The sequence below is a fragment of the Oryza brachyantha genome, chromosome 12, assembly GCF_000231095.2.
Source record: "Oryza brachyantha chromosome 12, ObraRS2, whole genome shotgun sequence".
Taxonomy (NCBI): domain Eukaryota; kingdom Viridiplantae; phylum Streptophyta; class Magnoliopsida; order Poales; family Poaceae; genus Oryza; species Oryza brachyantha.
In genome coordinates this window covers 1,485,758-1,511,283 of record NC_023174.2, presented here as the reverse complement: position 1 = coordinate 1,511,283, position 25,526 = coordinate 1,485,758, and the positions used below count along the sequence as shown (strand labels likewise).

The 25,526-nt window shown below is 41.9% G+C and overlaps 4 protein-coding genes, 1 long non-coding RNA gene and 1 other non-coding gene across 6 annotated transcripts; 3 read left to right on the top strand and 3 right to left on the bottom strand.

Moving 5' to 3' along the window:
- Positions 1-271: 271 nt before the first annotated feature.
- On the top strand, positions 272-1,357 carry LOC102719923 (NAC domain-containing protein 68-like). Its single transcript, XM_006664912.2, has one exon. The coding sequence runs from the start codon at positions 272-274 to the stop codon at positions 1,355-1,357; it is 1,086 nt and encodes a 361-aa protein (XP_006664975.2).
- A 449-nt stretch (positions 1,358-1,806) lies between these two features.
- On the bottom strand, positions 1,807-7,664 carry LOC107305542 (probable calcium-transporting ATPase 8, plasma membrane-type). Its single transcript, XM_040529275.1, has 7 exons — positions 7,325-7,664; positions 5,442-5,496; positions 3,417-5,356; positions 3,183-3,341; positions 2,765-2,936; positions 2,365-2,663; positions 1,807-2,161 (listed from the first exon to the last, which is right to left on the bottom strand). The coding sequence occupies exons 1-7, from the start codon at positions 7,508-7,510 to the stop codon at positions 1,856-1,858; spliced, it is 3,117 nt and encodes a 1,038-aa protein (XP_040385209.1). The 5' UTR covers positions 7,511-7,664; the 3' UTR covers positions 1,807-1,855.
- Positions 7,665-10,050: 2,386 nt separating this feature from the next.
- On the top strand, positions 10,051-13,063 carry LOC102699357 (mitochondrial acidic protein mam33). The gene is made up of 3 exons (XM_006663743.3): positions 10,051-10,207; positions 10,279-10,598; positions 12,631-13,063. The coding sequence occupies exons 1-3, from the start codon at positions 10,067-10,069 to the stop codon at positions 12,794-12,796; spliced, it is 627 nt and encodes a 208-aa protein (XP_006663806.1). The 5' UTR covers positions 10,051-10,066; the 3' UTR covers positions 12,797-13,063.
- A 737-nt stretch (positions 13,064-13,800) lies between these two features.
- Positions 13,801-15,744, top strand: LOC121056012. The gene is made up of 2 exons (XR_005812950.1): positions 13,801-14,768; positions 14,857-15,744. It is a non-coding gene; the product is annotated as an uncharacterized LOC121056012 (long non-coding RNA).
- A 4,683-nt stretch (positions 15,745-20,427) lies between these two features.
- Positions 20,428-22,189, bottom strand: LOC121055968 (scarecrow-like protein 30). Its single transcript, XM_040529360.1, has one exon. It carries the CDS (start codon positions 22,147-22,149, stop codon positions 20,428-20,430), a length of 1,722 nt encoding a protein of 573 aa, XP_040385294.1. The 5' UTR covers positions 22,150-22,189.
- Positions 22,190-23,606: 1,417 nt separating this feature from the next.
- On the bottom strand, positions 23,607-25,526 carry OB12G0016K21_9. The gene is made up of 2 exons (XR_005812904.1): positions 25,347-25,526; positions 23,607-24,634 (listed from the first exon to the last, which is right to left on the bottom strand). It is a non-coding gene; the product is annotated as a hypothetical_protein (transcript).

Here is a 25,526-nt window from a genome sequence, read left to right as displayed (position 1 = left end):
GCCATGCGCAATCGAGTAATTGGCGAGCGACGTACTCCCGACTCCGAGTCGGAGCTCCAGATACGGAAGTGTTGTGCGCGGGAGGTGGATAACGCGATCGCTCTCCGATTCGAACTCGAACAGAGAGTAAATTGAGCCCAAAAAATACGAAGCCACCAGCGGCGCCTTGCGTGCTTCACTTGTGCAGCGACACAACTCGATCGATCGATCGAACATTCGAACCTAGTTTAATTTGAGACCTAGCTTAATTTGTTACCAAGAAGCTGGATCAATGGCCGACGTGAATGTGCCCTCGGGATACCGCTTCTCGCCGACTCCAGTGGAGCTCATCAGAGACTACCTCAATCCCTGGATCGTCGGCCGGCCGATCGAGGAGCTCAGAGACATCGTCCGCCGAGGCGACGTCTACGGCTCCGACCCCGCGAAGCTAACGGAGGAGCACAAGGAGTACGGCCACGGCGGCAACTGGTACTTCCTCAGCATCGCCAAGTGGAAGGGCCGCAGGGGCGCCGGCGGCCGCGGCCGGACCAACCGATGCGTCGTGGGCGGCGGCACCTGGCACCACTCGCAGCGCCGCCGGGCCATCATAGGCTACGGCGAGCGGCAGGTGTTCGAGTACCGCTCCGCCGACAAGAAGAAGACGGATTGGCTCATGGAGGAGATAGAGAGCAATCTGCCGGCGGCCACCACCGACGAGGGCCTCATGGTCATCTGCAAGTTGTACCTCACGCCGAGGACAAAGGCCGACGAGGAGGAGGAGGAGGAGGAGGAGGAGCGCCAAGAAACCCACGACGTGGTCGTCGGGTCCAAGAAACCCCGTCGGGAGAATCACCATGGGTTCCCGCAAGAAGCCACAAGCTACGACGCACCGGCGACGCTGCAGCTCGAGGCCGGATGCTCGAACGCCGGCGCCGGCGGCGAGACGTCCCAAGCGACCGCCGCCATGATGGACTATTGCCCGACGATGATGCACACGTCAGATGACTCGAGCATTGCCCTCTACGGGCACATCGACATCAACGCAGAGGGGGATCTGGTTTACCTCGACTACAGCGACGGTGGCATCGACACACGGCCAGCGATGCCGTCGGCAATGCAGAGCAGCGACGGGGCGATGACTTGCTTCGCGCCAAATCCGATGCACGACAGCCACGGTGTCGCCTCTCGTGATCAGGAGGCGATACAAGAGGGAGAGATGCCATTGGCAACGCAGAGCAGTGACGGAGCAATGACTTGCTTCGCTCCAATGCAAGGCCAAGAAGACAACGCTGCGACGGATGAGGAATTCTGGAATGGTTTGCTCGACGGCATTGGCACTGATGATCCCAATCCCAATGGAGGTGGAGAATTGGGGTAGAGTTAGTCGAGTTTAGATGATTCTTTTTAAAAAAATTTCAGATGATGAAAGAGCATGCATTATCTGATGATATGTTGTTGATTATTCTGTTGAGATACTTTAGTTCTTTATGCACTCAGTTTTATGAATTCAAGTTCTGGACCTTCTGGCTGAACCTTGATCTTACTTCTCACTAGGTTTCAAATGGCACTTACGGCATCACAAGATTAAATTCAAATTACAACAACCTGTTGCACAACCTTTGATAGCCATCAACCTTCACAATAATTATTATATGAATGCACATTAATAAAAATGTTTATCCAAACTGAAAGCCAGGTGGTAAAAGGTCAGCAACGTGTGATGTAAAAATTACATGACAGAACGTAGTGCAGTCTGGCAGAATTGAAGAAAGCCAGTGGTTGGTTAGTGTAATCTAAAACAACTGATATGAGTTGGTCAGCTGGCTACCATTGTGCACCTGGATTATACTGTTGTTTATTAGGGATTGCTCTTCAGCTATATGTCATCAGGACCACTGGCAAGTCGCCTGTAGCCATTTGGAGTTGCAGAATTTTCACTTGACCCAACGGGTATGCACTTCAAGATGACACCAACAATCAGACTGATGGACCCAAGGCCGACGCTTAGCAGCCAATGCTGCCAATTGAGTGGAACAGTGCTGGCAAAAGTGCCAAGAAACTCTATAATCACCACTTGAAATGCTACAGTCGCAGCTATGACTGCCATGAAGATCCAGTTGCTGATGATGCCACGGAAAATGTTGATCTTCTGCATTTCTCTGCTGTTTATTTCATTGAATACCTGGTGCAGCATCATTGTTAGCCCAAGAGGTTTACTGTTCTATCACAAGTTGACAATCATAACACCTATATAATGTGCTTATAGAAATCCCAGTTCAGGATTCAGAAGCATGATATATTTCATTCTTGATATTACAAATAAAATAATAGGTGGCACAAAACACATCTTATGGTGGACTTTGGAATGACCTCAGATGCACTCACCTGACAAAAGACGAAAGAGTTGAATATTAGTGTATTTATGATGGATTTGGAATCTGCACCCTTGATGTTCAGAAGCCTTTCCCCACCAAACATGAGAGCTCCAAGTACAAATAACTGATATAAACTTTGGCCCATGATATTTCTCCACATGACCTTGGTAATGAAACTTTCCCCTCTCCGGACAGGTGGCCTCTTCATCATTTCATCATTTGGAGGCTCAGTTGCTAATGCTAAAGCTCCCAATGTATCCATAATCATATTGACCCACAACAGCTGCACAGCAGTGAGAGGAGCACTTCCTGTGATGGAAGAGTGAAACATCAGTACTATCTTGGGAGATCATGGGGAACCACTTAATGGAATACATGGCGTCGGATGAATACTATAATGTTGCTCTTACCAGTGATGCATGCTGAGACAAAATTGATGACTAAAGCAACAATATTGACAGTCAACTGAAACTGCACAAACTTTTGGATGTTAATGTAAACTGCACGACCCCATCTTGCGACGTTTATTATAGTTGTGAAATTGTCATCAAGTACTATGACATCTGCACTCTCCTTGGCAACCTGGACAAATGCAACATGAATTACTCCAATTCAGCATATGAAACGGAAAATACGAAATAACCAAATGACTTATGTCAGCTTATTTCAGTCAGAATGAACATCTACAGTTTTTTAGATGATTGAACTGATTGTATGGCCTTTTAAATTTCTTAAATGTATGAATTTTTAAATTCCTTAAATGTATGACTTCTTAAATTTCTACTGATGTTACATCTGTAAGTTTTGAATTGCATAGGAAAACCGTACCTCTGTTCCTGCAATGCCCATTGCAAGCCCAATATCTGCTTCGTGTAATGCAGGAGCATCATTTGTACCATCACCTGTCACAGAAACCACCTCATCAAACATACCTCTCAAGTTTGTCACGAGCATGTGTTTATCCAGTGGTAAAGAACGGGCCATGACCTGCAAAATATTTCCAGATATAAACTTAGTTCAAGATTTTTCATAAATTCATAGACTGAGGAAAGCATTATGGACCTGAATGTTAGGTATTAAGTTCCTCATCTCTTCTGGGCTCTTGCTATGGAATTCTGGTCCTTCTATTGCTATGCCACCGTCAGTCAATATTCCACACTCTTTGGCTATAGCTTTAGCTGTATTGATATTATCACCCGTTACCATTCTCACATTGATACCAGCAGACATACAGGTCTTAACAGCATCCTCAACTCCAGGGCGCACAGGATCCTTGATACCAAAAATGGCTAATAGAGTAAAACCACTTGTTGGACTATCCGCATCCTCGTCAACACCATCCACTTCCTTATATGCCAGGCACAATGTCCTTAGAGCGTCTGAAGCAAAAGAGTTGATAGTATCTAAGATGTTCTTTCTCTTAGCTTCCGATAAGGGAATAACATTTCCATCACTATCAATCACCATGCTGCACATCTGCAATATAATTTCTGATGCACCTTTGCAGAACCATCTGGCGGTACCACCGGGTAATGAAACCAGCACTGCCATCTTCTTCTTGACCGAATTGAAAGGCTCAACCTTAACCTTGGTGCAGGTCGTATACTCAGCATCACAATCCCCTTCCAAACTCAAGCCAAATTCTAATATTGCTCTTTCTGTTGGAGTTCCTAAGACAGTTTGTTTACCATCTTTTTCTTTGACCACCTCAGCGCTAGTATTCTCAAATATGCCCTGTAAAAGCAGACTCCTGGTGCCTGAAGGAACCATGGAACTAAGATCTTCAAAATTATTGTTACCGGTAACTGACTTTGAAACCTCAGCTATCCATATTTTATCAACGACCATATGGTTAGTTGTCAAAGTTCCAGTTTTATCTGTGCAGATGGTACCAGCAGATCCCATTGTTTCACATGCGGAAAGATGTCTAACAAGTGCTTTATCATTCATTAATTTTTTCATTGCAAATGCAAGACTCAACGTAACAGCCAAGGGCAACCCTTCAGGTACAGCAACAACTATAATAGTGACCGCTGTTGCAAAGTAGTTTACTATAGTCAATGCATCAGTAGAATTCCATTTCAGCAGACCAACGGTCATGGCTTTTTCAACAAGGAATCTCACCATCAGAACTAAAAATGTCAATACGGCAAATAACAGTCCAATCTTTCCTATAATGGTCGCAACACCATTTAGTTTAACCTGCAGTGGTGTCTCATCCTCTCCTCCCTCGCTCAATGTGCTCATCAACTTTCCCCATTCAGTGCGCATACCGACAGCAGTTACTATCATCTTAGCAGATCCATCTTGTACTTTAGTTCCTGCCAAGATGAATGGCTTATCTTGGGAAACATACACCGGGTCACTCTCACCGGATAAACTGGACTCATCAATCAAAAGGGAGTATCCATGGATATACAATCCATCAGCAGGTACTTGATCTCCAATCGACAGATGAACAATATCACCAACTACCAAGTCATATATAGAGATCTTCTGTCGACGACCATCTCTGGTTACATTGATAAATATCTTCTTCTTTTCGTTGTCTAGCTCCTTAAACTGTAGTGACTGCTTATAATCACTAAGAGCAGTAACCATCACAACTAAGAAAATGCTGAGTATTATTCCCAAGCCATCATACATGCCCTTCGGCCAACCCTCTGATGCCAGACCAACTACAGCAGATAGCAATGCACAGACCATAAGAATGATAAGGGTCATGTCCTGCAATGCATCCCAAACAAACATCCAGAAACTTCTTGAAGGCTTCTCTACATAACGGTTGACGCCATATATGTTTTGTCTTGTATCTAAGTCACTAGCACATATGCCACAATCAAATGTTGAACGGACTTTTTTAGATATCCCATCTACCCCACCATGCATCTTTAAAGATTTCGAATCATGCTTGCTTGTGATCAATGCTAGTTCATCTGGATTGATTGAAAATCGAGCTTTAATAATGTCCTCTGTTAGTTTGTACTCTTTCTTTTTGGCACCTTTCAAAAACATTGAGAGTAAATAAAGCTACACAGAGTTGACGATGCAACGAAGTGAATAGTAACATAACAAGTTATTCCATACCATCGCTAAAAATGAGTGCAGCCTGTTGCACATAGAGGGCAACACGAATCTTTTCCTGAGAAAACAAACACGAAAAAAATGGAAACATTCTTACTGCTTATATATAATGTTATAATTATTTTCTTGGAGTTGTAAGATAAAATCAAATACTATATAACGCGGGAACTGAAAGTATTCAAAATATAGTGCTACAAGATCTCCCCTCATGATTGTTCTTACAAGAAATATGGTTTTGCGGTTTTATTCCTAACATGATAGAATTTTCCCACAATGAGTGCCAATATTAAACTAGTTGACTTGTCAAGCATAAAGTAATTACATTCACATCAAACCTATTGGCATCTAAAAGAACAAAATATCAGCATTTTTAGAAGAATCATAAAACAAGGTGGTCTCTAATGAAAATTTAACTTAGAGGGTTCATATGACTGAACTGCAAAATAGGGGAACTTTTACGTGATGAAAATATGAGAAAGGGTGGGGTCAGAAGTTAGCAATAGGCAGATGCCCACACTATCCACCAAACCTAGATCACATTGCGTGTCTATACTCTATACTCATATAAGATGAGTAGTGGTGGTGATGGTTGGTGGTGAATCTGCCACCTATGACCTACCCCACCAACTCCCTACTGTTTTTTTAAAAAATAATTGAGAGCTATATACCAAACCACCTTTATTAACTCTACTTTAATAACATACTAATAATATTTTTTAATAAAATTCCGTTACAACGTATGGGTGATATGCTAGTATAGCTAAAAAATACAGCACACAGTCTCACAGATATAGAGCTAATCCCTGAATTAAGAGTCCCATTACTCAAAGTTGGATTCTCCCTGCCAAACAAACATAATTTCTTTATTCTTATTCACATGGAAACAAGAAAACTTAGGTGGTGTTTAGTTGGCAAAATTTTTTTGGCAAAAAACATCACATCGAACGTTTGACCGGATATCGAAAGGGGTTTTCGGACACGAATGAAAAAACGAATTTCACGGCTAGCCTAGAAACCGCGAGACGAATCTTTTGAGCCTAATTAATCCGTCATTAGCACATGTTGTTTACTGTAGCACTTATGGCTAATCATGGACTAATTAGGCTCAAAAGATTCATCTCAAGATTTCTTCCATAACTGTGCAAATAGTTTTTTGGTTCATCTATGTTTAATGCTTTATTTAGGTGTCTCAAAATTCGATGCGATATTTTTGGAAAAAAATTTTAGGAACTAAACAAGGCCTTAAATCAATATCACGACTCTATATGAGAGACTTTAATAAATACTAATATTAAAATATGCAAAAGCTGACAGGTGGAGATAACTACATAACAGATTCGATGTGATAGGCTGATATATTTGTCCTTTTCTAACATCTCTGGACTTTTGCAAGGTTACTTCGCGGAAGCTTCCTTGAGGGTGCCCAGATAATTGGTCTTTTCCTCTATTGAGCGAGTATACAGGTCAATATACGGACGTACTGTACGGTGCCCACTACCACTTTGAAGCAATAGCATAAAATACCCTGATTTGGTGGATTGATTGTTTGGCAGCAAGCCAATGAACGGAACCACACATGTAGAGCAAACCAAACAGGAAAAGTGTATCATGTGCCACGAACTGACGGCAAGACAAGATTAACACCGGTTAGTCGGTTACTGAACTGCACTTTAGTACTCCTTAACAATGAACACACAGATCAAAAGCAGTTTTTTTATTAAGTGTCGTTCGCTTGTTCTTGCTAGGCAAATCGATCCACGATGAGATGCAGATATGCAGTGGAGAAAGAGCGAGATCAGACAGAGAGTGTGTGTGAGGCCTTGAAATGAAGAACGAAGCGAGGCAGAGAGGGGGATGAATTAGGGCGGGTAGTTCGTAGCTAGTACCTGGGTGGAGCGGACCTTGGCTTTGTCCAAGGAGCGGCGGTCGAGGTCGGGCACCCAGCGGAAGCGGCGGCGGCGGTTCTTGACGATGGTGCCGACGGCCTTCCGCCATCGGCGCTGCGCCTCCTCGGACGGGTTCTTGGCCGGCAGATCGAAGTGCTCCTGCAGGTACCTGTCCAGCTTCTCCATCGCTGTACAGTGGCCGGTGACCACGGAGAAGCAGCGCCGAGCCTAGCAGAGTAGCAGTAGTACTATACTCTGCCCGGCCGGAGAGGAGAGAGAGAGAGAGAGCCAGAGAGGGAAAAGGACTGATCTTTTCCTGCAAGAAGCTTTCAACTTGGCCTGGAAGAAGACAACTGCATCACTGCCTGGATGGTCTTGGGATAAAGAATATGGAAATGCAGGCGATCGTCATTTCTTTTTTTCTAAAGGGGGTGTTTAGTCGTTGAAATGAAAATTTTCGTATGTCATATCAGACGTTTGACCAGATGTCGAAAGTGGTTTTTGGACACAAATGAAAAAACGAATTTCACGGCTGGCCTATAAACCACGAGACGAATCTTTTGAGCCTAATTAATCCGTCATTAGCGCACGTAGATTACTGTAGCACTTATGGCTAATCACGTACTAATTAGGCTCAAAATATTCGTCTTATGATTTCTAATGTAACTATGCAATTAGTTTTTCGTTTTATCTATATTTAATACTCTATTTAGATGTCCAAAATATGATGTGATGTTATTGGACGAAAATTTTTAGAACTAAACAGTCCCTAATCTTGCCCTGCCTAACTTCAATTGAGGCCTTGTTTAGTTTCCAAATTTTTCTCCAAAAACATTCCATCGAATTTTTGGACACCTAAATAAAGCATTAAATATAGATAAACCAAAAAACTAATTGCACAGCTATAAAAAAAATCTTGAGACGAATCTTTTGAGCATAATTAGCCCATAATTAGCCATAAAGTGCTACAGTAACCAATATGTGCTAACGATGGATTAATTAGGCTCAAAAGATTCATCTCGCGGTTTCCAGGCTAGCCGTGAAATTCATTTTTTCATTCGTGTCCGAAAACCCCTATCGACGTCCGATCAAATATTTGACGTAACACTTCTTCTAAAAAAATTTTGAAAATCTAAACACCACCAGAATCTTTCCTGTGTGTGTGACTCCAAGACTACCTTGAAATTTTCTCTCGTTTTGCAAGAGATCGATATTGACAAGGCGACGGCTATAATTCCTTTCAGTCCTCAAAGAAATGGATGGATCCAATAAGTGACGGGCAAGGGCGGTCAGGCAACTGAGGCAGCGTTCGGCTCCCCACTTTAGTTCCTAAATTTCTTTTAAAAAAATATCACATCGAATTCTTAGACATTTAAATAGAGCATTAAATATAGATGAAATAAAAAATTAATTGTACAGTTACGAGAGAAATCTCGAGACGAATTTTTGAGCCTAATTAGTCCATGATTAGCCATAAGTGCTACAGTAACAAACATGTGCTAATGACGGCTTAATTAGACTCGAAAAATTCGTTTCGCGGTTTCCATGAAATTCGTTATTTTCATTTGTGTCCAAAAACTTTTTCCGACATCTAGTCCAACATTCGATGTGACCCCTCTCCAAAAAATTTTGCTATCTAAACATAGTCTTATCTCCCTCATTTTCCGTATGCCTTGCTACTCTCGTCCTCCGGTGGGATACACACAGTTTACTCCGTCGGAGGAGGTGATAGGTATATTTGTAAAAGATAATTTATAAAAGATATATATATATATATTTAAATATCTAAAAGTCAAGACCGGATAACAAAATTTAGTGAAAAAATTAACTCTAAATTTCATATTGAAAATTTAAATTTTAGTTATAAATATAAATTGAAGCGAAAAAAGATGAGGTGGGAGCTGCTGATGGATGATGTTACTAGCGTCATCCTACGGCTGCCCGTTTTTATCCTCTAGTTTCTTTTTTTCAACGCACGTGCTTTCTAGATTACTGAACGATATATTTTTTAAAAATATTTATATATACAAGTCCATCATATCATATTTTTAAAATATATTTTTAACTTAATAACAGTTAGTTATATCATTATATTATCAAATAATTATAAAAATAATATTTTATATTTTATCTGATAAATATAACAGCGTGTACATGGGAGTTGGGACTGTAGGAGTGGTTGCAAAGTAAAGCAACATGGACGGGTACACTGCCTTGCAGTGTTACCGTCAAAATGCTTACGATTACAACCAATCCAGATGTGATGTGATTGTGTTAAAGCACAGTGGTTTTCTTGCTTTTTTTTTTCAGCCAACCATGTAACTGTAGATTGACTTCATTTAAACTTACGAAATTGGGGATGTGATCACGCATGACAATTTTGACAGTCTCGTCTTTACATTTTTGCTTAAATTTAACTTTTTAACCTTAACTTTTTAGGTTTTTATGATAATTTATTTTTTAGCCTTAGTTTTTATATCAATATATATATATATATAAATATAAATTTCTTTACAGGTTATTTTTCATTTACGGGTATGTTGCTTGACACCCTCAATGTTTTCATGGGCCACGAGTTTCAGCCTCATTTTTGTTAGCCCATTTCATGGCTCTCATGGTTGGGCCTTTCAGTCTTGGCCCGTAGTTACTAGCCCATTTGGTTTATGGGCCTTCTACTGTATTTGTTTCGCGAACGAGCCAGTCTATGCCATTCTCCGGTACGGACCAACTTCGGTCGGCGTGATGCTGCTGCGCCGCCTGGCAACGTCCGTCCTCCGCCGTGGCGCCAACGACGGCAGCGCCCTGGCCGCCGTCCGCGCCGAGATCGCGCATGAGCTCTCCTCCTCCCATGCCTCTTCCTCTCCCCCATCACTCCAATCGCAGGTACTCACCACCGCACCCTCCCCCACCCTCAATCCAGCACCATTCACCCACCTCCCTCTTCGCTTTCGCAGGACATTTCCGACTTCTCCGCCGTGTCCGATGCGTCGCGTGGGCAGGAGGTACTCCTGCGCCGCCGGGATGCTTCCGAGGAGGTTCTCGTGTCGGCGCTGCTCGCGCCGCTGCGGTTTGAAGGGGATGAGCCGCTGCCCAGGGATGCGCTCATGAAGATCTTCGTCAGTAAGCCTGGTTTGAAGCCGGTGTTGCGGTTCGACTGTCGCGCGTTTGCAGATGAAGGTGACGGCGGCGCTGCTGACTATGATGTTACTGCTGTTTGTTATCACTCAATTGCTGGCGACGCTGGAGAAGACAAGTATGAAGGACCGGAGTTCAGGTAATGTTACTTGCTTTAATGGTTTAAATCACTTAAGAATTCGGGTATTGTAATTTGTTCATTGGGCTAATAAACTGGAGTATATATGCAATACATTCTGCAAAAACGAGTATTCTCGCCAACATTTTAGTGTAGTTTTATACTTTATGATTGGCATTCCTATGGATATCTCTTAGAAGCGCTTATCCTATCCCAGCAAGTTCATGACTTGTTACGGGATGAGAACTGCAAACATACTACATGCAGATGAAATTGCATTGGTCACATATCTTTTCTTCCTGCAAAAAGGATAACCAATTACCATTTTTATTTGTCTATGATCTACTTGAGTTCATATAAATTTTCTCCTAATTTTCTCCTAGTTGGTTGTCAGCCTACCATCCACATTTGAAGAAACTTTATGACATGGATAGTATGCACTGGACAATATTAAAGGATCACACCACTCACTACTATCTAGACTCTAGAGCCGAATAGTTACTTATGCTATTGATATTGATTAAATGTATCATTACTTGGTATTTTATCCATTCTATCTAGTTTTCTAGTCAACTGTGCAGTGCTCATCAATCCATATTTTTCTTTCCTTTCACTCTTGATGAAGGATTAAAATAACTTGGTAATTAATTTAGGAGTGAAGTGCACCAGCGGTTCCTAAACTTGTATGCATGTGTCATCTAGGTCCCTAAACTCTCAAAATGCATTTTTGGGTCCCCGAACTTGTCTGCGGTGTCATATAGGTCTAAACGGGCTCCGACCCGCTCCATTCGCTGACTTGGCATGCCACGGTGGCGTCTACATGTTGGTGGTATTATATGGGTCTCACATGTCAGTATCTCTCTTCTCCCTATTCTTTTCTCTCCCTTCTCGTAGGCACCACCGTGACATGCCACGTTAGCGGATGGAGCGGGTTGAAACCTGTTTGGACCTATATGACACCCCCGGACAAGTTTGGGGACCCAAAAATGCATTTTGAGAGTTTAGGAACCTAGATGACACATGCACACAAGTTTAGGGATCGCTGGTGCACTTCACTCTTAATTTAGGATGTCTCACAAATTTCTGTGTTCCATTAATAGTAAAACCGCTTCTTGCACTTCCAGCTCCCAGTTAAAAGTGTTATTTTGTGACTTGTCACAGAAATATTTTGAGTATCTTTGCAATGGCACATCCATGTTTGGTCGACAGGATTGTGGTTTGAACCACATAAATTTGTTAAAAGATATCTATTACTTAGCCATACTATGCTATAATTTCGGACCTACTTGATTATCTCCATTTAATCAAAGTTCAAGAGGAAAGAGAGAATTTTGTTGGTTGAAAATGCTTTATAGCATAATGGCGATCTTCTGTGTAAGTTTAGTAACCATCAATTAATACATCAGGTGACTATAAAAAGTGCAATTATGACTACTTTGTTTGGGATCAAAATAGATACACTGAAATAGAAAACTACAAATGCTCCACCACTTTGTTCCATCTATTCCTTATCTCAACTTGGGTTGTTGGGATGAAATTTTATTCGCTGGATAGAAGTGGCTGGTACAAATTTGAAGCAGCTGGTGAGTTGTAAACATATCAATAACATCTATTTATTAACCTGGGATAAGACTGTGCTTAAGATGTCTCATCGCCACATGTGTTTCTGTTGTTTAGTAAAATGAATTCAGTCTGGACAATACGATCTTTCGTCTCAATAAATAATAGTCCAGTGGGATCGATTAGTGACTCAGGGTTCTATACTTTTTCTAGGATAACATTGTGACCAGCAGTTAAAGTAATATTACAACTGCATTTGTTCTTAATATCTGGTCCAGTGTTTTTTGAGCTACGATAATAGCATTATTCTTTCCGCAACTCGTTCATGAAATCCTTGTTTTCAAAGTTCGACTGTATGACATTGTTACACTGATGAAGCGACGTGTTTCTGTTCTCATAAACATGAAATACGCTTTGATTTTGATCCCTGGTAATTTCTTCCTACTTATTTGCAATCATGAGTTCATGACCGTGTTTGGTTTTGTCCTTGCAGAGATTTGGATCCACGGTTACAGGTTGCACTGAAAGGACATCTAGTGACAAGAGGCGTTAACTCCAAACTGGCAAGCTCACTTGTCCATCACTTGATTAAAAAGGAGCACTGGCAGTACGTGAACTGGTTGAAAACTTTGGAAGAAATGTTCAGCAAAGATCAATAGATCATTGATCCAACATTTCCAGCACTGAAGACGATTATAATGTTCCCAGTCAACTGCTCACACTTATGTTGTGGCAATGCATAGACGCTAGTTTCGTGGAAAGCAATCGTGGTGCTTAATTTATTTTCGTGAAATGGGCCACGAAATCACCGAAACTTTGCTAGTATCCCCGTAGGCAAAAATGTTTGTTGCTTACAACAAGATTTGATCAAACGTCTAAAATTTCAACAATAAATTTTGTATTAAAATAAATTTATAAAATCTAATAGGTTTACGATATTACAATGGTGGTTTTTAGAAGAATTTATGTGTATCTTTATTTTGTATTTAAAATAAGTATGTAAGAACTTATCGATAGTCTATATTTTAGAGGTTTAATAAAATCTTAAAACGACAAATGCATTTTTTGACTTTGTGTTATGACGTAAAACTTATTAGTATTTGTTAAATTTATGAGAATGTTAATAAATTTAAATATATGTGATCTATAGAGTTACTAGGTAGAAAAAACATTTTACAATAAAAACCGGATTGAGTTTTTTTTGGATGGGGTGGGGGTGCAGCTTATATGAACCCAACCTCCATCCAAATGCCTATGGGTTGATCAGGAGGGAACAGGGGTTTGTTTTGGTTGAAGAACAAAATTACAATGGAAGAAATTTCATCAACAATTTATTTTTACTGTGTTCCATGGAAGCAGACACAGGGCGAATGCAACATGACGAGCACTTAATCACACAATTACGCTGCTGGTGGCTGGCTGTCTGCTAACAACGAATCATCGAGGATTAGGACGACGAGGCGTGCCTGCTTCTGCTAAGCGATAAGAACGTCCGTCCTCTCAGAAAGAAACCAAAAAAAACAAAAAAAAAAAAGAAGAGAAAGCGATAACTGAGCCGCACTCGCACACCGACTCGACTTGGCGGGCCCACCACCAAACACCGTCCCCGTCTCCGACTCGACCACCGATTCCGCTTGGAACCGCCTCTCTCTCTCTCTCTCGCCCACCGACTCGGTTTCCTCCTGGGAGGCTCTCCGCTATAAATCCATCCCGATCCCCCTGCCTCTCTTCCATGGCTTCCTTCTCTTCTCGCGTGGTTTGTTCCTCCCCCGTCTCTCCCGCCGCGGGTGGCTGGTAAGTCAGTAGGTAAGGAGCAATCAATTTCGATCTCACCTCGTTCTCTGCCCTTTGTTCGTCAGGTGAATACTCGATCGGTTCTATTCAATTTGGTTTGGGGGTCTGTTTTCGGCGCTGCTTGATCCGTTCGGTTTGGGGTGTCTATTTTCGGCGATTCGTCTCTGCTGTTGCGTTAGTTTTCTGAATGGTACCCTAGTTTTGATTTGTTTATGGCTAATCGTGATTTTCTGCTTTGGCAATATACTCTGTTAAGATTGCACGGCCGAGTTGTTTTGCCCCAATTTCTGTTCGTGGGATGAATTTTTCATGTAGGTTAAGATATCTTGTGAATGATCAATGGTAGATAAACAGAAGTTTGTGTCCTGAAATTGGTCAATGGCCTAAAGAGTACAGGATTGTTCTGTTCCTTTCAAGTTTTGAAGCTTGGTAGTTCAAGACATTTCGGCTGCTTGCAATTATGCAATTTTTGTTTCAGATCTGTTTATTTCATGATAACGTCAAGTACTATCGGAACATGTAAACAGGATTTGAGATGGTTTTCTTAGGTTTGTTCAGACCTTTCAAATCACCATGATGTTAATTTGCTCGATTCCGTCAAGACGTACTCTTCAGATTATATGAGGATGGTTGGGTGTTACCTAAAGGGCCATGCAGTGCTTTTTGGCTTTTTAAAAAATTGGAACAAATGTGCTAAAAGTTTTGAGATAAAGAGGGCGGTGCTATAGTTCCAGTTTTTATTCATGAGGATTAAAGGAGCTCTTTTTGACTGCCTTCCCTGCGGATTAATTTTATGCTAGTACATGAACTACAGATTACTTACCTGCTCGGTTTGAGGTACGGATCCTGTGATTTTCCTGTTTAATGGTGTTTGTGTTAGGAACCTTGTACTAATTGCAATTTATGGAATTTTCAATATGTGCAGTTGGTTTGCTTCCATTACCACCGATGTCCGACCCCTTTATCTGTAATATGAATAATATGAAAAATTTTGGCATATTAAAACCAGAGAAATTGAAGCATGTGGTGGTCATGTTTAGGATTAGTCATTGGTGATGGTTTCTCCGTTCCATTCAAGACTGGTGCTATTTTTTTCTGATCAAAACTAAAAAGTGATGATCTTATTTGGAGGCAATTTGTCTGCTTGGAAATCTGTAGTTACAAGTCCAATCCTGGTAGTACACTTGTATGGTTAATTCATTTTTGTCGGAACATTTAGACGTGGTCATAGTTCTCAGAGGATTTTGATTATTTGTTTTCTTCCGGCAAGCTATATTAGTCAGTTATTGTGAAGGTGATTATGTAGTAGCTAAAAGGGGCACCCTAAAGTTTCTGTGGTTGAGGATTCCTTTGGCAGTTACTTCCTTTGAACAATATAAAAAGCTGTGAAGATGATTCTGGAATCTTACTATTTTTGGTCAAATTAATTCGAAGATCTGTTTCGAGAAAATATATGGACCTGAATTTGCATGCCTGCCCTGAAGATAAGTCGATGTTGATTGTAAAGTGTGACATTATAAAGCTATCTGTTTGTCGGTTCTTCTGGGTAGAAATTTATGGACTCTGGAGGAGCTGAGTTCTCGGTAGCACTAATTTCTAATTGGTTGATCCTTTTTGTTTCTCCAGTAGTATCTTTACATCTAGGCTTTGTACTGTTCCATGATTAGCTAGATTGTGGGTTCATTCCAATATAGGGTTGGCCCTTTGTCTGTTTGTCTGGTGTATTGTCTTGTAATCCTTGTGTTTATTAAGCATCCTTCAGATGTTGCAAATTGTAAATATAAAATGATACAGACGTCCTTGTCCTGATTTAGTCTGTAAAATTGTTGTAATATGGTAATTTCTTTTGATAATCCTGCATTTGATTTAACTTGTATTACCATGACATCGCAATAGAATTAAAACTCTATGGCATTGTTTACTCTTGGTTTCAGGAACTAGGATATTTTCAGTAAATTTTTAGATCGGTTTGCAGGGTCTCCACATTGTTTGCCTAGGTGCATAAAAGATGTAAATATGGATTTTTGAAAATATTATGCTTGATAGAAATTATTATAAATTATATCTTGTGTCGAAGGCTTTTGGATTTAGGTGAATCTCTTGGATTTTGTTTCTAATCACTTGACACAATATACTTTGAAGTATATGATACATTATCGTTATGTACACTGGAAATTCTGTCTGCTGACTTGGTATGTATAATTATCTCCCCTGACATCATAATCTTTTTTTTTAATCTTAAAGTTGTCTTGTACATGCTTTTCTTATTCCTTATATCATCATAGTGCCCCCCCCCCCCCCCACCACTATGATTTACCAAGAAGGAACCTTAGTAGCATAGTATCCCCATTCATTGTTGCTTGCCAAAGAGATTGCTTGACTGATGTGCAGTTAGTTCCATACTAACCGAACAACTAATATATACAATATGTTTTGCCTGTATGGATGTGCTTAAATGGGTGAAAGCCCTTATATTATGCAGTTTATTGAAAATATGTCACAGTTACATGGTTTTATTTATTTTATAATGAACAATGTACGTTTTGAAGATAAATTAGTTCAACTAGGACCTTGTTTTGTGTAGTCTTTCTTTGTTTGTTTCATATATACCTGCATGTGTGGAACTTACGTTTCATACTAGTGTCACCCTTGCATGTTCTTAGGTGGGTAGCACTCTTTTGTAGTTTCAATTGTGTCCATAGGTTTGTTTTGTTGTCATTTTTACTTGTGGATTAAACTTTGTGTGCATTGTTTCAATTTGTTTTTTTTAATTTGAAACAGCCTTAATTTCTTCATACATTATCTGGTGTTTTTAAATCTCTTTTTGGTTAATTCTTGGGTTTTGTAGCTTAATTTATTATAGGTAAAATATTTTATTTTCTGGTCTGAAACTGGTTCTGTGTTACTAAATACATCATGCCCTAACATTTAATTTTTTTTGCTAAATATTAATTCCCAACTTGTTGGTTTTCCTTCTGCATTTTGTTCAAAAGTCTAGATATAATGTCAATGTTCTATGGATGCTTTATGATTGTTCGTTTGATGTCATTATCTGCAATGAACTATTCTGTGAATAGAATGCTGTCTGTGTAGCTTTGCATGAGTTATGAGTTCCAATAAATATGATGTCTTGTGTGTCTGGACATTGATGAGCTAGTACTAGTAATTGACATTTTATATTGCTATTAAAAGCTTTGATGCCTTTTGTGTCTTATAGAGAAGAGAGTTGTTGACTTGACATTTTTTCTTTATCCCATGTAAGAATTTTGTTTAATTATACTTATGTGCCATTCTTTTTGGTTATGCGTTTATTTACCTCCTATTAGACTGCAGACCCCTGAATGTTACTCTGAATTTTGAATCTTCTGTTCATGTCTAAATGCATATTAGAAGTCTTTAATCGGCCTATTCAAAATGTTGTTAGCAATGTGATGTACGCCTAAAATGTTTGCATTAAATGTCATCTTGGATTCTTGATTATGACGTGATCCCTAACCAGGTTTTCTAATTTCTGACTTGGGTTTTCTTTCTTATTTGATTCCTTTGTTACGTACGTGATAGTAAACAGTCTTCATAGTTGCTTTAACATGATGACGAATATTGATTACTATTTTTTTGGACTTATCCATTCCACTGCGGTTTGATATTAAACATAATCATAAGGATAACTTATTCTTATTTAGGAAATCTAATCCTAAATTTATTTTACTGTGTTAACAACTTTGCTTTGCTCAATCCAGATTATATTGCTTTGCATATGAAGGTTTGTAGTCTGCACTAATGCTTGAATAGTATGCGTTGGGAGTATTAACCATGGTGTTTGATGGCCTAAATTCTGAATGCTTTGCGCTGAGTTTGTAATTTATGTATATCCTATGAAGACAATATTGAAGCTGATTTCAATTGTGAGAACCTTTGTTACATGAACTTTCTGCCAATCGTTCTTTTCATGTTATGGTATGAAGTTCCATTTGTTGGTATGTTTAGAATTTAGCAAAAATGACCATTTGCATATGTTTAATTGACTATGATAAGATGGTTCCATTCTCTGAAAAATGCGTTTGTTAAATTTATTGGCATAATGAATCTAATATTGACTTGTTACTTAAAAGGCTGTAGTGTGATCTTCCTTTAGAAGGTTGTAATACTCCCTTGTTTGCCAAACTAGAATACTTACTATTAAAATTACTTGAAGTTAGTGGTGATAGCCTTACCTTGGCAGATGATGGTTGCATTTTTATACAAGCTCTCTTTTTTAATAGACTTTGTTTGGTACGTGGCATTATTTTTTTTCGATGTTCTTTATTTAGCATAGTGTCCCACTTTGAGATTTGACAAGATAGAACCTTATATAGGACCATAGGGTATATTCGTTGTTGCTAATCATCCAAATGCTCAAGAGATTATTTAACTGTCTCACTGAGCAACTAATATATGTCTTTTTGCCCGTATGAATGCACTTAAATGGGAGTATAAAAAATATTTTATTGAAAATGTGTCATAGACTCATAGTACACGATTTCAGATATTTATAGTTGAATACATGCATGCTTATAAATTTAGTTCATGTAGTTATGTCAGTTTCATGTTTTGGAAAGATCAATTTAGTTCAAATCATAACTCTAAATTTTTCTTTCGTTCAACTTCGTGTCATTTTAATGCGGCCCTTGAATGTTCTTGCTAGATGTGTTCTTTGTTTGTTATTTTTGATTTAGGGTTGTTCTGTGGCATCATTTTCCTCTTGTGAAAATAAGATAGGTCTAGTGCAATCATTAACATATTTCTCAACATCGTCCATCAGATTATTCTGTTGTTAAGGCGAAATTTTTAGTGGTGGGAGAATACCAACTCTTAGTGGTTTAGCTAAACGGCCATATGGTTCCTTATTTTATTTATGCATCAGACTGTGTGTTCTTTGTTTCTTTAGAAAAAAATTAGCAATCTCCTCCACGTTAAATTTTTATGTTGCCATATTTTGTAGTTTTAATTAATTTGAATAGTTCCTCTCTCGAAAGAAGTTGGCTAAATTATGATACTATTAGTAGATAGCATACAATTTATATCTTAATCTGCACCACGTTTAGCAGCTTCCTTTGTTCTACTCGAAAATTGACACTAGCATTTACGGTTGTTGTACTAGCATCTTTAAGAGATGTCTAAAATTGATAATAAAACTAAATTTTAAAAATTAGACTAGAAAATATATCTTCAACAAGTTATCAAATACATTTTTAATATTTACTCCTGCCTAAAATTATTTTAATTGTATCATAAATTTAGGCAAAAAATATGGGTTCCTAATACCATTTATTCATTTTTAGACTTTTGTTGGAGAAGTGTGTAATTTTTATGTGCAATATTTTTTAGATGAACCTTTTGGATAGCAAAATATTAGTGTTCTCTTGTAGATGTTCTAAGTGAACATAGTCTTGGATGCATACGTCTCTCTTTCCGCTGAAACTTTGATACGATTTTTAACAGGATGTTGAATCTGCAAGTAAATTAAATATTATTGCAAGTTTAACTTGTTTTTATTTTCTTTTGTGTTGGTCTACCTTTTGTCAGTATATGTACATAAGCTAACGTTTTTTGGGGGATTTTCTTGGCCTAAAATTGTTGTTGTCAATAACTTAGCTATCCTCAATCCATGTTCTATTGATTTGTTTAATCTATACCAATGGTTGAATCGTCTGCGTTATTACTTCAGAAATGCGCTTACGCTTACTTTGTATTTCATGTAAATCCTGTGAACACAATATTGAAGATGAAATTGCATTTTAGATCTGTGAGAACATATTTTACGTGAACAAATTTCAGTTCGGATGTTGAAGATTCATCATGACATTCATTTACACGTCTAATTTTGATTGACATTCATTTACACGTATAATATTGATTGTTATCGGCTGTCCTTTCTCTAAAAGAAAACAATGTAGTGTGTTGGCTTGTAGGCAAACTATACTAGCTAAATTGATGGTTTGTTTCCTGAATCGCATTTGCATGACCAGTCATTTTCTTGCATTTTCATTGCTAGTTTACATGCCATACTCTGCCGCAGCCCATCTGCCATAGACTTTTCTAGTATCTAGTCGTTACGGTAGTTGCTTTGTGGTCCTTGTGAATACGGGTTAACTGGATTTTGTTGCATGCATATTTCCTGCCTTTTCTTTCGCATGTTTCATATCTGGGGGTGTTCTGTTTCGGGTAGGGGGGTGCCTAACACTGCCAGTGCCGGTCCCAAGCCCGGATAAAAGTGGAGGGGGCACCTATTTCTTCAAGTTTTATGAGTTTTCGTCGTCTGCGTCCGGGTATTTTTGGTGAGAACTGCTATGGCGTGCCTGATCACTAGCAGTATCTACCCACAAATGTTTATGAAATCAACACTTGGAGGAAACATCTGCGGTAGGAATTCATTAAAGCATAAATCACAAAATTCATGTATGCTAATTGCCAGGACACCGAATTAAAACTCGCGTCGAACTGTTGTAATGTAATGTCAACCCTCGGGCGGTGCCCAGGCGGAGTGAGCGTAGAGGATGCGGCCCTTCCACCCCTGCAGCAACCACCCACGATCCTCCTCGATCACGAACTCCTCGTGGTGCCGCTTCCTCACCCTCCGCCGCACCGCCTCCACCACCTCCTTCTCCATCTCCACCTGCCTCAGCCCCGCCCGCTGGTTCCTCGCCTGCCACTGCCTGTACGTCTCCCGCCGCTCCACCCGCTCTGCCCCCTCGCCCGCGATCACCCCCACCGCCGCCCGCCGCAGCACGTCCCGCTCCAGCACCACCCGCAGGTGCCTCCCCTCCTTGGGCGTCGTGGCGTCCAGCATGTTGAACAGCGACGAGAAGAAGAAGGGCGCGCCGTGGGCGCCGTTCACCACGGCCTGGACGAACACCGCCGGGCGCATGCCGCGGATGTTGCCGAGGACCATGTCCCTCGGGCTCGGGTCGTCGAACACGCCGCTCTCGTCCATGAGGGTGCCCAGGCTGAGCACGTCGTTGACGACGACCGCCTCCGCCTCGTCGGGGTCGGCGCCGACGATGTCCTCGGCGGTGACCGTCTCCCACCTCGCTGTGGCGATGGCGCGGAACTTGAACGGGAGGCCGAACGCGCGCGCGCAGTTGCCGAGCCGGCGTCCCGTGCTCTCGAGCAGTCGGTTCGGACGGAACCCGGGCTGGGGTTGGCCGACGAGCGTCATCCTCACCTCCGGCGGGCCGCCTTCCCTCTCCGCCAGCCACTGCAGCAAGCGTGGCCACTGGAGGCCGTGATACTGCGCGCCGTAGTCCACAATGTGGAGCTTGCTCCTCCCTTCCGCCGCGCGTAGGATGGTCTTGTTGGCGAACGCGAACGCCACCCACTTGAAGCAGCACGCCGCCATGAACAGCTGGTACGCCTCCAGCAATTCCATGGTCGAGGCGCGCTCGGCGGCCGCAAGCTGCCGGTGATCCAGGCTCACCGCTCCGGCCCCGGCCAGCCGCGCCTCCAGACCGTCGGCGAAGTAATGTGCCAGCCGCTCGGTGGCGTCCCCTGTCGGCGAAGAGTGCCGCTTGATCTGCTCCAGGAGTTCGCCGGCTCTCCGGCGGCTGCCCGATGACACCGCCTGCGCGCATGACAAGAGCAGCTCGCGCAGGTCCACTACCTCCGCCTTCGCCTGCCTCCGCCGCGCCGCCTTCCCGCCGGCCTTTTTCTTCTCTGGGACGCTCGGCGCCTTCATCTCTGTGTGGCATGCCTCGTCCCCGTTGAGCATCATCCGCTCCAACATCTCGCCGACGCCATCGTCGTCATCCTCATCCGGCGTCGCCATCAGTTTGCTCGCCCGGCCCAGCTCGACTTCCTGCTCGTCCTCGCCGTGCCTACTACCCTTCCGTCCCATGCCATTGTCGCTCCCCTGCATCATCATCAAGGCAGCAGAACCCTCCAGGCTGTCCTCACCGGAGAAATTCCTCGCCTTCTCCGCCATTGGCGCACTGTCCAGAACACCGGTGAAGGATTTGCCGCCACTGACGTGGTTGGAGATGCCAGAGGAGAGAGCCGACGAGGACGACAGGATCTGGGCGAACGGCTGCTGCGCCTCAAGGAGCGCGGGGTGGTCGGGGTACAGGGAGAAGAACATGTCGTCGTCCATGTCTTCCTCCATAAGCATACGCGAGATGTACGGGAGAACCACATCGTCGGTCGCCATGGCGGCGACCGGCGACGGCAGCGCCGTTGGCTCCATGAGGCCGGCCAACAATGCATGATATGATCCATGTTGTTTTCCATGCGGACCTTGGAATCATCGACCAGCTCCGCGTATCGACATTGCTGCAGCTGATGGCATCGGTTGAAGAACATAGGTATCATCTAAACTCATTGATAGATGCAATGCAGCAAAAAGTCCAAAACACGCACTCTTTTTCTGATTATTCTCGACGAAGCGTGAACCAGTCCACAAGAACTGACGTTGTCAATCTGCTCATCCGTTTTGGTATCTAAATGGAAATTTTATTAAATTTGATGCATGTATAGCTTAACTCAAGTCCAGTGGAAGTTAGAAGTGACAAATATGGAGGGAACACTAGCATTAAAAACAAAGAACAGCACCTCATTGGATCGTTGAATTTTTCAGAGTATACAGCAAAAACCCAACCCAGCCGTCCAGATCAACCCAACTCAGAGTGGCGAGCAGAACACGATCGAGAGAAATAGACAGATTTGTATTTTCAATTTGTGCTACGTTTACCATGTCAATATTCTTAGAAAATTCAATGAGGCAAGTCTATAAATCCAGCCATTTTGAGCGAAATGGACAGTGTATCGTCTCAGCTCTGAGGTCTGAACTCTGAACAAGCAAGGGAAAGCAGGACAAGATGGAGCGCTCTTCTCCCAAGCCGGCCATTGCGTTCGTGCTGCTCATCGTCTGCGTCATCAGGCATTTCGAGGCTGCCACCGCCCAGTACGGTGGCTCGTCCACCAACGCCGGGGCAGCGACGGGTCCCATGGCCGCCGGCGAGATCTTATCTCTTGCCGTTGCTGCCGCGGTTCTCGGCGTCGTAGCGTTTGTGTGGAGCTGAAATTGAGCTCAGTTGGTTCAGCGAAGCTGTTGCTTACTTGCTTCTCTTCGTGTTAGTTAATCGTGCTCCGTGACTTCGCTCTGGATGTTTTTGTCAGGGCAATTTATCGTATCATTTTGGTGCTCTTGACTTCTTATTTGCATGAGATTTATTGCGGTTTATGTGATGTGAAGTGAGTATTTGGTCTTGCATGCCTATGAATAATGGTGTTGGTGTCCTGTGTTATGTACGTGTAGATGTCTGAAAATGAAACCCAAATTGCTAGTGTACTTTTGCCGTCAGATAAATGTGTTCTTGTAGTTGCACTTGAACAGTCAAAAAAAAATCATGGATTTGGCTTGCAGAAAATATTGTTCAGCCATCAGATTCATGACAACTCCTAAATATTTTGCAAAAACGGAACAGCATCCCAACTAAAAAAACGGACAGCATGTCGACAAAAGAAGTAGAAATTCAGAGTTAACAACTCCTAGAAAAAATCCCCAACTCGGACAGAGTATCTGCAAAATTCGGAAATGTTCAGAATTAACAGCTTCTAAAAATGTTTTTCCTGAAATGGAATATTATATCGGAGAAGAGGGAAAAGTTCGGAGTTAGCAATAGAGAAGGCTGCTGAGCCACAAACCACCATCAGCTACTACCAGAACCAGAAAGATGACAAACACAGTAGAACAGTTACAGCCATTACGGTCCAACATTACATTTACACTTCATAGTCAGCATAAGCTCTCCTTTACCAAAGACATTTTATACTGTACAGAAACAAAGAATGTGCACTTGATACTGAACCTGGAAACTAGTTACCACTAACCAGATTTTAGGGGTAAATGTCATTAATGAAACAAGGCATCAACAATACTACTGTCTAATTCTGATAGCAAAGCTAGAAACAAAAGAATACTTACATTATCTACTCATCCCTTGAGGTAGATGAGACCATGAAGCTTCCGGCTTAAAGCATGGGCACCACCAAGTTCTGCCCTGAACCCGGGCTGACATGGCAGTTCATTAGACGAGGTTCACAACTCTGACTCACACCCAGCTCCGATTTTCCCACAAAAGCACTGTGCCATTCCATCGCAACTTGAAACATTCCCAACGCCGCATTGCGCTTGAAACGGGTAACTACCCAGCGCACCATTGATCTTCGCTCGCACATCCACCAGTAACGACCTCAACCGTACCACTTCAGCTTCAAGTGCATCTTGCCCTTGCAGCCTCTTCACCAGCTGCTGGTTAATGGCACGCAGCTTCTTCACTTCCTCCTCCAACTGTGCTGTATGAGCCTTCTTCTTCTGTCTGTACTTGCGGACAGCCTCACGGTTACCCAACGGCTTGCTGGCCTTCTTACGCCTAGTTTTATCATCTCCGCAGCTATCATCATCTGTGCTGAGAACTTGAGTGTGAGTGTGGTAGCATGTATGGGTGTGCGCGGTTGCTGACGGACCAGGCGCGTTACATGTATGAGTGTGGGTGCATGTTGTCCTGATGCTTGGCATGAAATCATCAAGGCTGGTAGGAGTCTCTGGATTTGGAAACATCATTTGGCTGGAAAGCTCTATCTCCCCATCATCCATATTTTATCAACAACTTGGGAGGTGCAGATAACTAAATATGGGTATGTAAGTTCTTGCACAAAATAGGCCCTGTCTAATGTTCAGAATATTCAGAAAGTTCAGAGAACATTTACCACGTTGGACTGTTCAAAGAATAGATAAACAAATTGCCAAAAAAATGTTCCCTTAAGTATCCGCATAAGTAGACCGAGATATAGCAATTAATGCTGCAAATGTATATTGGAAGCTAACCAAACAAATGCAACCTTTGTCATTACATGTTCTAATCTATGTTAGAATTCTTAAGAACAAAAGGAATATATCAACCATGACTTAGACCAGCTAAAGCATACATAGCAGTTCTTATATCAGCATCATGTACCTATTATTGACTTTATCGGGGTGGAACTTATTAACATGATTCAGGGAAATCAGACAACTAGCATCATTGATGATCCTGTTAACCTGTAGCAATTCGCCTACAAGATTGGCCAGGCAAAATATCAACGAATATATCGTACGGTACAGCACAGATCAAACCTGAGTAAAAATGTTACTATTGGCAATCTAAAATATAATTAATTAACTAGGATTATTTTTTTTAACATGACAATTTCGCCGTTTACAGGAATCACGGGAAAACTGTAGGGCATCCATATATTTTCTTGCACAAAAGCATCAGAAATTCAGAAGTAGGCCAAACACGCGTCTATGACCGAAATTCTGGTGCACGAATCAGGAAACACACATGGCAATTCGATTGCAAGGGGAATTAACCAAACCACTCAGGCGGAGAAAGCACGCACTTTTCACCTGGTGATGGGGCCGCCGGACAGCGGCGTCTCCGGCGTCCGATACTCCGTGGTCGACTGGTATCTGGAGTGGTCCCAATACGAGGTTTCCCGGAGGCCGGAGCAACGGCTCGTCGAGAAGCGGCAGCACGGAGGCGGCGGTCGGCGGAGGCTTGAGATGAGAAGACTAGAATG

Bases quoted from the DNA above. Each gene is read 5' to 3' on its own strand.
- LOC121055968 (XM_040529360.1), bottom strand. From the start codon at position 22,149: ATGGAGCCAACGGCGCTGCCGTCGCCGGTCGCCGCCATGGCGACCGAC.
- LOC107305542 (XM_040529275.1), bottom strand. From the start codon at position 7,510: ATGGAGAAGCTGGACAGGTACCTGCAGGAGCACTTCGATCTGCCGGCC. The intron at 2,664-2,764 runs GTAAGAGCAACA...CTTCCATCACAG, and splicing joins TGTCTCAGCATGCATCACTG to GAAGTGCTCCTCTCACTGCT. The intron at 2,162-2,364 runs GTGAGTGCATCT...ATGCTGCACCAG, and splicing joins ACTCTTTCGTCTTTTGTCAG to GTATTCAATGAAATAAACAG.
- LOC102719923 (XM_006664912.2), top strand. From the start codon at position 272: ATGGCCGACGTGAATGTGCCCTCGGGATACCGCTTCTCGCCGACTCCA.
- LOC102699357 (XM_006663743.3), top strand. From the start codon at position 10,067: ATGCTGCTGCGCCGCCTGGCAACGTCCGTCCTCCGCCGTGGCGCCAAC. The intron at 10,208-10,278 runs GTACTCACCACC...TCGCTTTCGCAG, and splicing joins CCCCATCACTCCAATCGCAG to GACATTTCCGACTTCTCCGC. The intron at 10,599-12,630 runs GTAATGTTACTT...TTGTCCTTGCAG, and splicing joins TATGAAGGACCGGAGTTCAG to AGATTTGGATCCACGGTTAC.